Below are 15300 nucleotides of genomic sequence, written 5' to 3'. Positions count from 1 at the left end.
TGAGGGAGTTACATGTAGTATTTTTATGTTCCTCAGGTTATGTGTTCGATATTAATCTGCTTGCTGCCAGGAGTTAAGTCACAGGAAACCCTTAAGGGAGAACCAACAGGAAATGAAACAATGACAAAGATAAGACTCCTTGGGGAACAATCGGAAAGCTATTCTACTAAACCTAGGGTTACCATACATCCGTTTTTTCCCAGACATGTCCGGCTTTTTGGTAATCAAACCCCCGTCCGGGGGGAACTGCCAAAAAGCCGAACATGTCCGGGAAAAATACTGCCGGTCGGGCACTTCCCCTCCTGCGGCTGCTGTGCTCCCTACCCTGACTCTTCTGCTCTGTTTAAAGCCGAGCTGCCCGAGCGCTACTGGCTTCGGGCAGCCTCCATGCTTCCGGACCCTGAGCTGCCAACCGAGCACTTCTCCTCCTGGGCTCCGGGGGCGCAGGGTCCAGAGGCATGGGGGCTGCCCAAAGCTGGTAGCACTCGGGCAGCTCGGCTCTTAAACAGAGCCGAAGAGTCAGGGGAGGAGCACAGCAGCCGGAGCCTAGGAGGGGAAGTGCCCGGCCGGGGGTGCAGGGTCTGGAGGAATGGGGGCTGCCAGAAGCCCGAGCGCTACTGGCTTCACAGTTTGCCGGGCAGCCTACAGACCCTGCGCCCCCGGCTGGGCGCTTCCCCTCCCGGGCTCCATCTGCGCTGGGGAAGCGCCGGCCGGGGGCGCAGGGTCTGGGGGCTGCCCGGCAAACCGTGAAGCCGGTAGCGCTCGGGCAGCCCTTTTCGCGTGGCTGGGAGGGAGGAGGGGGAATGCGGGGCGCTCAGGGGAGGGGGTGGAGTTAGGGCAGGGAATTTGGGGAAGGGGCGGGGAAGGGGTGGAGTTGGGGCGGGGCCGGGGGTGCGAAAGGGGTGGGGCCAGGGCCCCGTGGAGTGTCCTCTTTTTTTATTTTTTAAATATGGTAACCCTACTAAACCTTAAAGATGCTGGCCTCAGGAAAGAGGAGAGGGTGAGTGAGTTGTCAGCAGACTGAGTCTGGCACCCCAACCTGACTGAGACACACGGCGAAGAAACGCCACAAGGAGTGCAGCAAGGAGGTTGTCACTGCCAACCCAGAGATGGGAATATGCTGGACCTACCTGAGCAATGGATAGATTAAGGTTAGGTAGGAAATATGCATGCAGGATTCTTTGTTGTGATAACCTCTTTTTCTAAAGTCTGTGTTTCCTATTGCAATTAAGTACTAACTTGGTTGTGAAGAAGCTGCTTTTGAGCCACATTAATCAGTCACCGGTTCCCTGAGAAAAAGGGACGACAGGTGCCAAACGCAGTTGAGCCTGTTGGGTTAACATGGTTGGTAAAAGGGCGGGGGGGTTGCAGCCCAGAGATCCAGGCTGAGAGTGATTAAACTGCATGGGGGTTCCACCCAGAGTGAGGTGCAGGAAGCCAGGCTTGTTTCACCTGAAGGGTGCACTTGAGAGGGACAAAAAGAGGTCTAAGGCATAGCTCACCCAGCAACTCTGACCCCCGCAGATAAGATTTCTCTTGTATTCTGATGCTTCTCACACTCCAGCATGGATGTTCTCTCTTTCCGCTCCCTTAACTTAAAATCGTTCCCGACAAACAATGTATTTTCCCTATTTGCACCCTTTATATCTGCTGGTTGCAAAATGCAGGGCTCCTCTTACGATGCAGAGATCAAGCCAACAGTTTCTTCTGATACCAAGGCTGATCTCAGTTTTAATTTGTGCATTAAATGGCAAAATTAATAGGTGCTGTCACTGGCGATCTAAACTTCTGCAATTAGGAAGGAGACAACTGAGGCCACTTGTGAACACTTATCTTTTAAAGAGCACTCTGTACTGCCATTGCTTTGAAACATACTGATTTAGATACAGATAAACAGCATCTTTCTTTTCGCACTCACATGTTTTACACTGTGATAACTCCATGTACTGCACTGAGAGTAAGACCAGAATCAGGCCCTGTAGGGGTTTGGCAGGGGCTCAACCCCCTCCGGGGCGGCGGGGAACCCGGTCACCTCGCTACTTAGGTCAGGTGAGTTAGGGAATTAGCCTGTCCGTGCGGCAAACAGTCAGCAGCTCAGGCCCACAGGCAGGGGCTGAGCAAACAGTTCAATAACACTGGTCTACACTTTTTGAGAAGTCATCTGCTTCAGAGATAAAATGTGCTATTTATTATGTATTTTGATGTGCTGAATTCAAATATGACAATTAAAACAACTGATTGGCTACTGTTTCTAAGATATTTAAGTTTTTACATTTTATGTCTATGTATATTGTGTAGATAGTAGAGTTTTAATCATAAATTGTAAACCTAGGTCTTTTCATGCGTTCATGGTTGCTTTACATGATAATATTTCACCTGTCCTGTTTATGTAACACTTTAAAAATCAGCAAAAGGGTTATATCAATAAAATTTATTATGAAACAAAAGGCAAAAAACTATTCTGTACATAGTTTAGTCCTATTCAGTGTCTACTCGGCGCTTCTTGGCTTGTCTTTTGTATTCATTAAATGGAGCATCTCTTGTTACTGTCCAGCAATAGTCTGCAAGCATTGATGGGCTCCATTTGCCCTGATAGCATTTCTCCATTGTTGCAATGTCCTGGTGAAATTGCTCACCGTGCTTGTCGCTCACTGCTCCGCAGTTCGGTGGAAAAAAATCTAGATGAGAGTGCAAACAATCTTTAGTGACATGTTGCAACCAAGGCTTTTGTATGCCTTGAGGAGGTTTTCCACCAACAACCTGTAGTTGTCTGCCTTGTTGTGTCTGAGAAAATTTATTGCCACTAACTGGAAGGCTTTCCATGCCGTCTTTTCCTTGCCACGCAGTGCATGGTCAAATGCATCATCAAATTCAACAAGTGGTGGATGCTGAACACTTTTCCTCCCAGGCTCCAATGACTGTCGGAGTGGCCAATCTTTCTTGATGTAGTGGGAATCTCTTGCATGACTATTCTATTCGCAGAGAAAACAGCAGTACTTTGTGTATCCAGTCTGCAGACCAAGCAAGAGAGCAACAACCTTCAAATCGCCACAAAGCTGCCACTGATGTTGGTCATAGTTTATGCACCTCAAAAGTTATTTCATGTTGTCATAGGTTTCCTTCATATGGACTGCATGACCAACTGGAATTGATGGCAAAACATTGCCATTATGCAGTAAAACAGCTTTAAGATTGGGAGGAAAAGTGTTCAGCATCCACCACTTGTTGAATCAAGGAAGATTTTGTTACCACCCTTACACATCAAGCTGGGTCTGATGAAGAACTTTGTCAAGGCCATTGACAAAATATAAGCAGCTTTCAAGTACCTCTGTGGAAAATTTCCAAGGTTAAGTGAAGCTAAGATAAAGGAAGGTGTCTTTGTTGGTCCTCAGATTCGTGAACTTCTTCGAGATGATGCATTTGACCATGCACTGCGTGGCAAGGAAAAGACGGCATGGAAAGCCTTCCAGTTAGTGGCAATAAATTTTCCCAGACACAACAAGGCAGACAACTACAGGTTGTTGGTGGAAAACCTCCCCAAGGCATACAAAAACCTTGGTTGCAACATGTCACTAAAGATACATTTTTTGCACTCTCATCTAGATTTTTTTCCACCGAACTGTGGAGCAGTGAGCGACGAGCACGGCGAGCGATTTCACCAGGACATTGCAACAATGGAGAAACGCAATCAGGGCAAATGGAGCCCATCAAATGCTTGCAGACTATTGCTGGACAGTGACAAGAGATGCTCCATTTAATGAATACAAGAGACAAGCCAAGAAGCGCTGAGTAGACACTGAATAGGACTAAACTATGTACATTATAGTTTTTTGCCTTTTGTTTCATAATAAATTTTATTGATATAACCCTTTTGCTGATCTTTAAAGTGTTACATAAACAGGACAGGTGAAATATTATCATGTAAAGCAACCATGAACGCATGAAAAGACCTAGGTTTACAATTTATGATTAAAACTCTACTATCTACACAATATACATAGACATAAAATGTAAAAACTTAAATATCTTAGAAACAGTAGCCAATCAGTTGTTTTAATTGTCATATTTGAATTCAGCACATCAAAATACATAATAAATAGCACATTTTATCTCTGAAGCAGACGACTTCTCAAAAATTGTAGAACAGTGTTACACACTATTGTGATGAGTGCTATGGAAATGTACTCTAGTTATCCGAGACCAACAGAATGATCCCTAGGGGACCATTATAGCTGGCAGCAGTTAGAGCAGCTCTGTGTCTGTTCTAATTTACACTGGGGGCTGGTTTGGACCCTAGTCAGTCCCAGGAGACAAAGGTGCCTTAGAGACACATTTACCTTTCTCTTCCCATCAGCTGCACCAAGCATGAGCTTAGCTACGCTTTGTTTCCTATTTTTGACTGTCACTACACGTTGACCAGAGATTTTCATTGAGCTGCCCACAGTGTCGTCTTTTATCTGAGCGGTTACAGTACATTTAGTACTCAGTAATGTATATGGGTAGTTGAAATTATTCCTTCCAATGTGCATTACCATGCATTTGTCAACACCGACTTTCATCTACCATCATGCTGCTCATTCATGTAGCTTTGGTAGGTCCCTCTGAAGTTATTCAGTCTTCGCTTGTTTTGATTCACCTCAATAACATTGTGTCTTCTGCAAATTTTGCCATCTCATGTTTCACCCCATTTTCCAGATCATTAATAATTATACTAACAAACATGCTGTGTATCTGATAAGGTGCCACAGGACCCTCTGTTGCTTTGTTCAGAAAACATTCCCTAAAACAAAACCTCAAAAGCAAGGAAATGAAAAGTGAAGGCATCAAATAGCCAATACTCTTGCTTCCATCCAGAGACCCACACGTCACTATTAGCACAACCACAACACTACAGACAACATGCCACAACCTTAACTTTATCCCAGTAGGAAAATCAGCCTTCCAGGACCCCTGTTCGTGGAGGTGAAACTGGGCCGGACTGAAGTCAGTGGCAGAACTACAACTGACTTTCAGAGGGGCCAAGATTTCACCCTAGATATTTAGCAACAACACACATATTTTGTAGTCTATTAGTGTTTAGAATGATAATGCCTTATAAAAGAATAAGCAAAGTCTGCCTTTAGCACTATGCAATTTATTGTTGGGGTTCTCTAAGTTTATCAAGCTTAATTATATGATTGCTTGGGATCAGGACACCTAGAAGGCACACAGGATGTTAGAGGAGAGACAGATCTGGACCGCAGCCAAGAAAATTTCTTTCTTCATTCATCCTTTTACAGTTCAGTAAAAAATTATATACAGGACTTATTATACCACATAAACAAACTTAATGCAGCTATGGCACTCTAGCAGATGTCTGAAGGCTGTTAAAGTATCTGTTATGTAAGCCTTATCTGGGGGGATTGAGTGAAGGTTAAAGGGGCACTGTCAACCTGAAATCTAGTTATTTAAAACAAAAAAAAGAGTTAAATATTTCCCCCTACCCTCATGCCCATTTTGGTGGTTTTACAATCACATTTTTCCTTTTCTTTTGATAAAAATTATTTTTCTCTCTCCCTTGTTGCTGTGTGAAAGACCCACACAAACAAGAGGGGGAAATGACTCGCTGACTACAGAGGGGGAAAAAGACTATGCACAAAGCATTGTCAAGTGCACAGAGGGACTGATCCAAAGCCCACTGAAGTCAATGGGAACTGCTTTCATTCACTTCAACAGGTTTAGGAGCAAGGCCAAAGTGAATGAACTGAGGGAAGAGAAAAGAGAAAGAGAGAGATTGTCCCCCTTTAATCACTTTCAGTTCTCGTGATTTTGAATGGTTCTTGTAACGACAGTATGGAAATTACATTTAGGCAGCAATATGAGTAAGCTGACCCCTTCACAGCTGTTGATTAACAACGATGCCTTTGCACTTGTGCAGAATCGGTACTTCTCATGCTCCCCAGTGCTTCCAGGCGGAATGAACACCGAATTGTGTGATGCCCATCAAATGCTGTTTCCTTGTTTATGTCTAGTGACTAAGATCTCCATACTGGCCAACTGGTGTGATTAAAGTAACGTTAACGGCCACGGAAGGTGTCAGATTGAGCGCACTGGAAATTTAAGACCACATTTAATGGCAAGAAAAAACAAGCATAAAAGCAACAGCTTCTCTTATCACCCTGGCAGTGTGACTCTAACTTGACTTGAGAGTATCATATCTATGAATGAGAAGGTTGTTCACTATCTGTAGCTCACTCAGTCCTTGGCCTCTCTAAAGAGTCTGACAACACAAATATTGGGTGGGAATGGTGGGTACTGGAAAGCTGGCCCATTAGGAACCTAACAGATAACCCTCAACTCCCACTCCCTTTGGGCATGGGCTTTACATAGATTTTCTACAGTACCCATGGTGGGGGAAAGCTATGAAATGAGCACTCATGGCAGAACTAGTATAAACACTTTTGTTTTGGGTACACAGATTCATGCAGTTTTAACTGAGGTGAACAGCAGTTTTTGCTAATGTGGTCAACTGTTCAAGGTGAAAAACCAGGGCATGTGGCATGTGAGGAAGGAGAAGCGGAATGGAGGGATGTTTTGGTGTGGGTTAGGGAAAGGTGTATGGGAGTGTTTTAGCAGCTGGGAGGGGAGAGAGAAAAGGGTGCCCACTCCTCTCCTGCCACCCTTCCTCCTGTGCCTGCACTACAATCAGCAATGGGTTTGTTGTAGGCTAACAGCTAATAGGATATATGGCAGCAACTTAAAATGTCAGTCTGGGTTTGATGTCGCCTTTTACTCAGTCACCTGTAAATACTCAGCAAGCCTCATACCCATCACTCTGCCCTAGTTCTCCTCCTGCTCATTTAGACCTGTATACTGAATCACCTATACCCTCATTGTGTAAACTACTCTGCTGACATTTCTTTCAGAATAATCTTTGGATGACACTGACTGGGAAGAGAAACTGAATGAGTTAGTGCACTTAAATAATATGCTTAGATTTCTAAAGGAAGTCTGTGCCAAGGTCCAAATGCAATTGTGTGCCTATCCAGTTACCACACTTGCATACATAAATGGCCATTTAAATGCCTGATGAGCCATTTTGCACACACAAACACTGAAAAAGAACACTGGATCCAAACTCCCTCAGACTTTAGGGAAACTTGGATCAGGATCTGAACTTCACAGCTCAGATGTGACACTCCCAATTAATGATGCCTTCTGATGATGATGGTTCCATGACACAATCACAGATGTAAACGATTACCAAAGAACAACAGTCCTGTCTGCAGGTTACTTCAAACACAATTACCAGAAATGTTTCAAAAAAGAGAGAAACAATGCAATTACTGGTTCACCACTGAACCAATAATGTAATTTGTTTTGTAAATTTCCTTAGTGAAGACTTGGCCAAGGGGCTCAAAAAGAAATGATAACATCTAAACAGTTGCTGTACTACCTAAAAATATATTACTGTGTTTTACATTGTTTCTAGCACATTTTAAAAAACTACATGACTCAAGCAAACCCCTATTATTGTATTCCTCTGTGAATATTTATTTCCCTAGAAAAAGCAAATTCCCATTTTATGAAGTTGCAGAGAAAAGAGCTTTATGGAGCCTTAAAGAATAACTCCTAGTGCTTCCTGGGAATCTTTTACAAATCCTTCTATTTCAGAACAATTAAAAAAACAATAAAAGCAAAAGGCGTCTATCAGTTACAGTACTTCAGTACTTTTAATAGCCCTCCCAAATTGCCAACATATCAGTATATTCAATGATGCTGCTACCTTTTAAATACAGATTTTATGTATAGACCCTTGTAGCCAGAGGCCGATTAAGATTTACTGGGGCCCTGGGCACAAAGAACATTCAGGATCTCCACACCCTGGGGGCCCAGGGACACCAGACCTGGGGGGCTGGGGAGACCATGGCCCCCACACTTTTAAAGGGTGAGAGTTTAGGCTCATTTGTCAGAGGAATTGAGTCCTTCATGTTTCTGTTAGACTTTCCTACCCTCTTATCCCACTCTGTATCCCAGCACACAGTGCAACATTTAAAAAGCAAACAAAAAGTTTTACCGTACGAGATCCAAGGGCTGGTATTTATACCACACACCCCATGAGGCCCAGCACTCATAAAGCAGATGTCTGTGGTTTTCTGCTCCATGGGTTCTTATGGAATTTTTACTTCGGTAGCTTCCCTGAAATACAGATTTAAACCCTGAGCAAAGAATAATAGTTGCCAAGAAATCTCTGGAACTAGAGGTGTGTTTTAATTGAACAGTTTATACAAAATCCTTGCATGAAAACAAAAAGACAAATTTAGCAATGGCTTGGTTGAATTAGTTTGTCTTAAAGGTTGATTTTTCATAGACCTGTATTTGGTAAATGGCATTGTTCAGATCACGAGTTGCAAACAGATGTCAGGTGGTCATGACCACTCTGCCCTTCCCTATTGGTAAATGGAAGGGGGTTCCCAGAGTAGGCCTGATATAGAAAAGAGGATTGCATATATAAAAGGTTAAGAACAAATGGGTCCCACCGTGAAATCTTCATTTAAGGGAGGTGCATGCTCAGCAGATGCAGTGTGTCTGGTGATTAGAACATAAGGGTGGGTACATTATACTGAAATGAGAAGTGTGATTGCAGTTCAGATGGGTATAGTATCAGTTAGCATGGGTATGCCTACCCAAACTGCAATATGACTTCCAGTTGCTGTGTAGACATACCCTAAGACTGGGAATCCTGAGTTCTATTACCTGTATTCTGCCATTAACTCAATAAGGTAAGCCACACTCACCTCAAACTGGTGTTGTAATGCATAATCAATTAGTGGTGTGAAATAACCATCTTCAAAGTGGTACCAATTGCAGCTCTGAAGGAGGCTGCTTACTTTGAGAGATATGTATTTAACATGATACTGCTGCTGGAATTATTCCAAGTGAGGAGGTTGTGGGAATAGCAAGGGGTGTAAAAATACTGAAGAAAGTAAAGAATTCATGCACAACTGAAAGGTGCTCAGATGCCACGGTGATGTGGGCAGTGGAAGAACCAATATACAATAGATGATGTTTTGCATAATTCTGTTTTAATTGATTTTATTTGCTTAAAAGGAGAAGATCTCAAGCTTTCAGATAAAGAGTTTTGGACTTCAATATACAATATATGAGTAACTGTCAAAGTGTGATTCATGAAACCAGTAATGTTGCTTGTTAGACTGTGACGAGCCAGCTGGTGACATGATACTGGCTCCTCTTTGTTTCTAGCTGCTAAATAGTATTAAAAGGAGTTAAAAGCACATTAAATACGTCCCTAGTGTTGCTTTTCCATACAAAACAATCGTGGTAGTCGCCACCGTGATTGCTACTGGGAGCTGTGATTGCAAGTGAAGAAGTGGGAATGATCTGTGTGATTGTTAAAGGGAGGGAGGTGCTGCCCCCAGACACACACTGTATTTGGATGTGTTCCACACCATGAAAATGTTTGAGAATTCCTGTAATACATGATTGTTACTACCACATTATTCATAGCCACCAATGGGGGACATTGTGTGAGTCTGAAGCACATGAATTTTCAGGAAGAGCTATCAACATTTTCTAACGAGCTGGATTAAATGAAAGAAAGCACAGAAAATACTCCCACCATCTGTATTAATAAGGAGTAACTTTCTACTGGAGCCAGTGGGGATACAATAGTGTAAAACCAGAGTAAGAGGAGACTCAGGCCCAATGACATTGGTATTAAAGTTGAATTCAAAGCCAACAAGAAATGTTAGAAAAATACCTCATGAAGAGGAAATGCAGCTTCATAGGAGCCATTAGTAAGCAATCGATTCAGACCTAAAAGCCAAAAATATTAATTTAATTACAAGCAGGGCTAGAATAACTGTAAAATGAGGGCAAGCACATTTTCATGATGAGTCTGGTAAATGAAGTTCAGTGAAAGGTATGAGTAACAAAATACTTCTTTCATAGGTTTGTCATACTATGGTAGGGCACAAGGGAAGGATGAATACAACATTCAGATACTTGCTACTGTACTTAACTGTATTATTCACAATCTACAATTTGTTATGCTTTGAACATAAAGCTTTGAGGGCCAAATATACCACAGTGAAGTCAATAGGAGTTGACTTTCACCCCAAATATTTTGGTCTAATAATCATATATTAAAGTCTGTGTGAGGATATATTTGGAAACGTCGTTTAGGTGAGATGCCACATTTCTTGGTATTCTGCAAATTTCAGACCAAACCTTTGAATTTTTGTACCATAGTATAACAAAACAGCCGAAAGCCTTAATTTCCATATGAAAATAGCATCATTACATTTATTTAACTTACTGTTCTGAGAGCTGTTGGATTGATGGCCTGGAGACTGAAGCTATATACTGACAGAACAGCCACAAGACAGGTAGTAGCAGTGTGAGGCCCAACAACATACCTGAACTCTGACCCAAAGGGACCACTAGTTGGGGGGTGGGGGGGAGAGAAGGATAGTTTATTCTCCCTGTCCATTAAGGCTTTGGCCCCTCAGCCAATACTGACAACACAAGGGAAGTACTTAGTGCCACCTGTGCTGAAGATGACTGTTTACTTGGAAATTTACTGAAAGGCCACTGAACAGCTGTTGGACAGTGCAGTATTCACTTGGGGATGGTCAAACCAGTGACCTAGAGGCAAAAGACTCCATATTCTATCTTAATCAGTTGAGGAAATCTTATAAGAATAGTCCAATGAGAAGCATTAATTTATCATAAATATCATTTTTGCTGGTTGTATTTCTCTCTGCTATGGGCCACATCTTGGTCCTTGGTTTATCTTATATCAGCCTTTCCTACTGCACAGGGAAATAGTCTTCTGAGGTGTCAGCCATATCCTGTCATGGAAAAGCGGCCCAACATTCCATTGCCTCGTCTTCGAAATGACTGGGCATACCAAGAAAAAGCAACCACCCTGGAAACATGTGAGCTATTTACCCAGTGAGGAGATTTAAAAAAACAAAGCTGACCTATAACGAACATGCCCTAGCTTTATTGATTTTTACACCAAATTAAAAAGCACCTTGTTAAGCACTTACCAATTTTGTTTTTTCCTTCTTCATATTTCACTCTCTGTAAAATATGGTGTACTATTCTACTTCTTGTAGCATTGTTGAAGAAAGTGTCTTTGTTGTGTATGATAAAGCTAAATAAAAAACACAAACAAGATTGGCCCATGAATAAGTGGTATAATATTTAAAATAAATGTTAAGTTCCATTAATTTTTACAGCACCTCAAGAATCTACAGCGTATGAGTGAAGTACAGGGAATACACCATAAAGGAACTTGACACTGTGATTCAATTCAGCACAATAGGAAATCTCTGCTCCTCAGGGGCATTGTAAACCAGGACTAAAGAGGAGCCATTTGCAGAGGGTCTTGCTACTTAGCCATTCACTTTCAGAAGCACTACATTTAAAAAAATATTTAAACACTGCATAATACATGCACACAATTTACAAAGAAATGAGATTTAAAAATGCTGTTCTAGAACACACAGATCAATCACATGAACATTGAAAATGAAATAATACATTATAAATATTGTACATTATAAAGTGAAAACATCATATATGACAGTTTGATACAGTAAGCTAAAATGGGCTAGAAAATTAACTTTCAGGAGCTAACCATGAAATTACATGAAATTCAGTTTCAAATTCAACAGCTTGGGTAGATTTATAATGAATCAAGAAAACTAAGTGAAGGATCAACTGCAAATTGCATTATGTTTACTAGATTGGTTGGCATATTATATAATGTATATATTTCTTAACAATATTTCACACACATATTGGGGAGAGTATGATATTTTAATAATTACCAAGAACACTAGAAAACTGTAGGCAGCCTAGTGTATGTTGTACTATTGGGCTTTGAGGTACCAGCTAAAGGCATCACCAAGAGGGAGTGAATTTGGACCCTAACTCACAGGGTCTGTGTGTTCTCTTGAGGAAAATGGGGTCTTCGGCCTAAATACTTAAAAAAAAAAAATTAGGCTCCTAAAGATGCACATAGGGGCCTAGTGGGATTTTCAAACACTAGGTGCCTACCAGGGCCATCCTTAGGCATGTGCAGAATACGCAGCTGCATAGGGCACCATGAATTTCATGGTGCCCTATGCAGCTGCGTGCTTCGTATGTGGTAGTGGCGGCAGCCAACCCCATCCCCCAGCTGGCCCTCTGTGCATTCCTAAGGGGGGTGGGCCTGGGACAACTCCCTCCACCCCTGCTCCGCTTCTTTCTGTCCCAACCCCGCCCCCATTTTCCACCCCTTCTCCCAAGCCCACTCCCCCAGCGACGGACGCAGCCCAGGGGATTAGCGGCGGGGCCTGGCAATGGCAGCAGGGGTCAGGCCTATCCCTGCACTCACCGACAGTGGTGGGAAGCAGAGCGACCCAGCCTGCTCCACTTTGCTGACTCCCCGCTGTATAGCTCCGCTTCCCGCCACTGGTCAGTGGGGGGAGGAGAGTGGACCCCTTCCCCCAAGTCCCCTCCCCCGAGTGACATGGCTGGGGCGGGGGGAGCAGAGTGGGCTGGGGCCAGGTCGTTCCGCTTCCTGCTGCCGGTCCCGCAGACCATGAGCACAGCCCACACCCTTCGCAGGGCGGGGGATGGGGAAAAGGGAGCAGGTGCTCCAGCTGTGTAGGCAGAGGTGAAAGTAAGCTGGTATGGTCTGGTATGGCGTACCGGCAAGAGCAAGTATGCCGTGCCGAACCGGACCGGCTTCTGCGGCGGTGATTTAAAGGGCCCAGGACTCCGCTCAGGACTCCGGCGTACCGGTAAGTCTTTTAAATTACTTTCACCCTGTGCGTAGGGCGCCATAATTGGTAGGGACAGCCCTGGCACCTACCTTTCAAAATCTGGCCCTTTGAACTGGATCAAAAGCCCACTGAAGTCAATGGAAAGACTCCCATTTTTCAACAGGCTTCCCCCCGCGCCCGCTAGTGAGGTAGTGGGAAAGTGAATGAGTTGATGAGTGAATGAGCAGGTACAATCATACAGATTTCCTAGAGAGATCAGCTCACAGGAATGCAGAGTGGACTCAGAGCATGGGATCAGAAACAACTCTAAAGGAACAGAAATAACCAGAATAGTAGATCCAGCATGTAGCCAGGTCAGCGCCCCTGCTGCAGGGTACAGGAGTTGGGGCTCAATGTTTTTCCCCCACAGGGTTTTGGCCAAGCAAATATACCCTCTTCAGAGAGGATCCACTAGTCACAGACCCAACATGGTCATTTCCCCCTCCATGTTCATATGGGAAAAGCAGTCAAGAAAATAGCTCCCTATTGTGCAGGGCTATGTGAAATCCCCATGTCCTGGCTTTCTCCTGCCAAAAAGTTCCTACTGTATTTTAGGTCTTCCGCACCACATACAATTTGCTCCGGAGGGTTCTAGTATTCTGCTTCCAAGACATACAGAAAAATCCCAAAACTAAAGACATTAAACAAAATATTATGGTACATAAGAGTGGTACACCAGCCCATACCTCTCTCTATTACCCCTGCTTATAGAAGTTTCCTGGGCCTCAGTTTAGGTTATTTCCCTTTGTGATGCTTGCTGGGACCTTAAAAAAACTAACCCACTTTACTTTCAACTATTTTAACAATACAAAAATGATGAAATCCTGGTCCCACTGAAGGCAATTCCTAAACTCACACTGCCTTCAACCGGGGCAGCATTTCTCCCAGGATCTTCATCAGATCCCATTTAGTGCTCTCATAGCATGAGCAGCCCTAGTGGCTTTTAAAATCTTTTCTTTTCTGCCTCCTGGGTGTTCCTACTAGGAGTAGAATTTGCATGAGTCCAGCCCTCAAGTGTGGTGTTTCTGACTTACTTCACTTCTCAATCATTGATGAGGAGGGAAACCTGTTTGCTTTTTCAGTGCTGGAATGCTATTAACTTTTCCTCAGTCACCAATCTCACTAATGTGAGATTTGTCTCTGTGGAGCTTCTTTAGTCCTGGCTTACTACTGGCTGCTCTTCATGCCTTTTACAGACCTAACATGGCAGGTTTTGATATTTTTTACTCTTCCTTTAATGGACTGATGCCTTTTCCACTCTTCTGTATCCTGGGCAAACTTTGTGTTTTTCCTGTCTTTCCCACACAGTGTACAACTACAATACTACTTTACAGGGATGGGAGAAAATTATCAGGGACTACAGACACTCTCCCTGATCTTTCTTCCAAATCTTGAGTTGAACCAAAATAAAAGCTTTTCTGACGTTCAAAAAAAGTTTGGTTAATTCTGCTGTCCATTATATTTCATTTTTATTCACTTGCCCTTTTTACTTTCAGATTCTGCTTTGGACCAGAAGCAGAAATGTTAGAATGCCATGAAAAAAGCTGTCCTCAAAGTACTTCTGGTCCAAACAAAAACAGAGAGTCCTGAAATCTCATGAGAAAGCTTGTGTAAGACCTCCATATCCAAGGGGTTTGGATAAACACCTACCTTTTTGGGTGCTTATCTAAATGGAAACACCAAATCTTTTGAAATTCACCAACCAATACAAATGTCCCTTCTATTTTCCACAACATAATAAGATTTGTGAATAGGGAAAGTTCTCACACTGCTCTCTCCACATCACAAGTGAGCACATATCCATACACAGGTTTTGCACCTGAACTGCTAAGAACATGTCTTTGCTACAGAGTTATTTACACTCAAGTTAACTCCTCTCAAGTTAGCCTAGCCTGAGTGGGTAGGTCTACACGGTGTATTAAAAACGGCAGCAGCGAGTCTCAGAGCCTGGGTCCACAGACTTGGGCTCGCACTACAGAGCTAAAAACAGCTGTTGAGACCTTCAGGCTCAGGCTGGAGCTGGCAGGGAGGGGGCATGAGAGCCCCAGCTCTACCCGCGCTAGAACTTCTACACTGCTGTTTTTAGTGCTGTAGCACAAACCCAGTGAGCAGTGAAGACAAGCCCTTATTGTTCAAATTTACCACTTCCTGGGATTTGCCGTTATTGTTAAATGATAATAAAACTTCAGTCTCAACCCGAGCTTGGCTTGTTTTGAGGTTTCATCTTTCTGGCCTCAGGTGCAAGTTCTCTCTGCCCCTCCTCAAAGGGACACACAAACCCTTTACAGCCTGGATTGGAGTGAATGAGCTCCCCTCATCTGGCTTCTAGCATAAACCAACATGAGTCAGCAGAATCGTTCTGCTTCTCACTGCAGTATCCTAAACTCTGGCATCGTGCCACAGCTAATTTGTCATGTTCTATAACAGACATCAGCTCAAAGACACATGTAAAGCCAATTTGTGGGTTTTTAAAAAATATTTC

General features: G+C 43.2%; 1 protein-coding gene across 1 annotated transcript in view; it reads right to left on the bottom strand.

Annotated features, from left to right (window-relative positions):
* Positions 1–15300, bottom strand: part of ANO4 (anoctamin 4) — a 316199-nt gene that overhangs the window by 71426 nt on the left and 229473 nt on the right. The window contains exons 12-14 of the mRNA XM_054028953.1: positions 11055–11161; positions 9761–9816; positions 8057–8178 (exon numbers count right to left, since the gene is read on the bottom strand). Coding sequence (XP_053884928.1) covers positions 8057–8178; positions 9761–9816; positions 11055–11161 — 285 coding nt within the window. The remainder of the gene's footprint in view (positions 1–8056; positions 8179–9760; positions 9817–11054; positions 11162–15300) is intronic.

The sequence above is a fragment of the Malaclemys terrapin genome, chromosome 1 (genome assembly GCF_027887155.1).
Source record: "Malaclemys terrapin pileata isolate rMalTer1 chromosome 1, rMalTer1.hap1, whole genome shotgun sequence".
NCBI classification, from domain to species: domain Eukaryota; kingdom Metazoa; phylum Chordata; order Testudines; family Emydidae; genus Malaclemys; species Malaclemys terrapin.
This window is presented reverse-complemented; position numbering and strand designations above follow the sequence as displayed.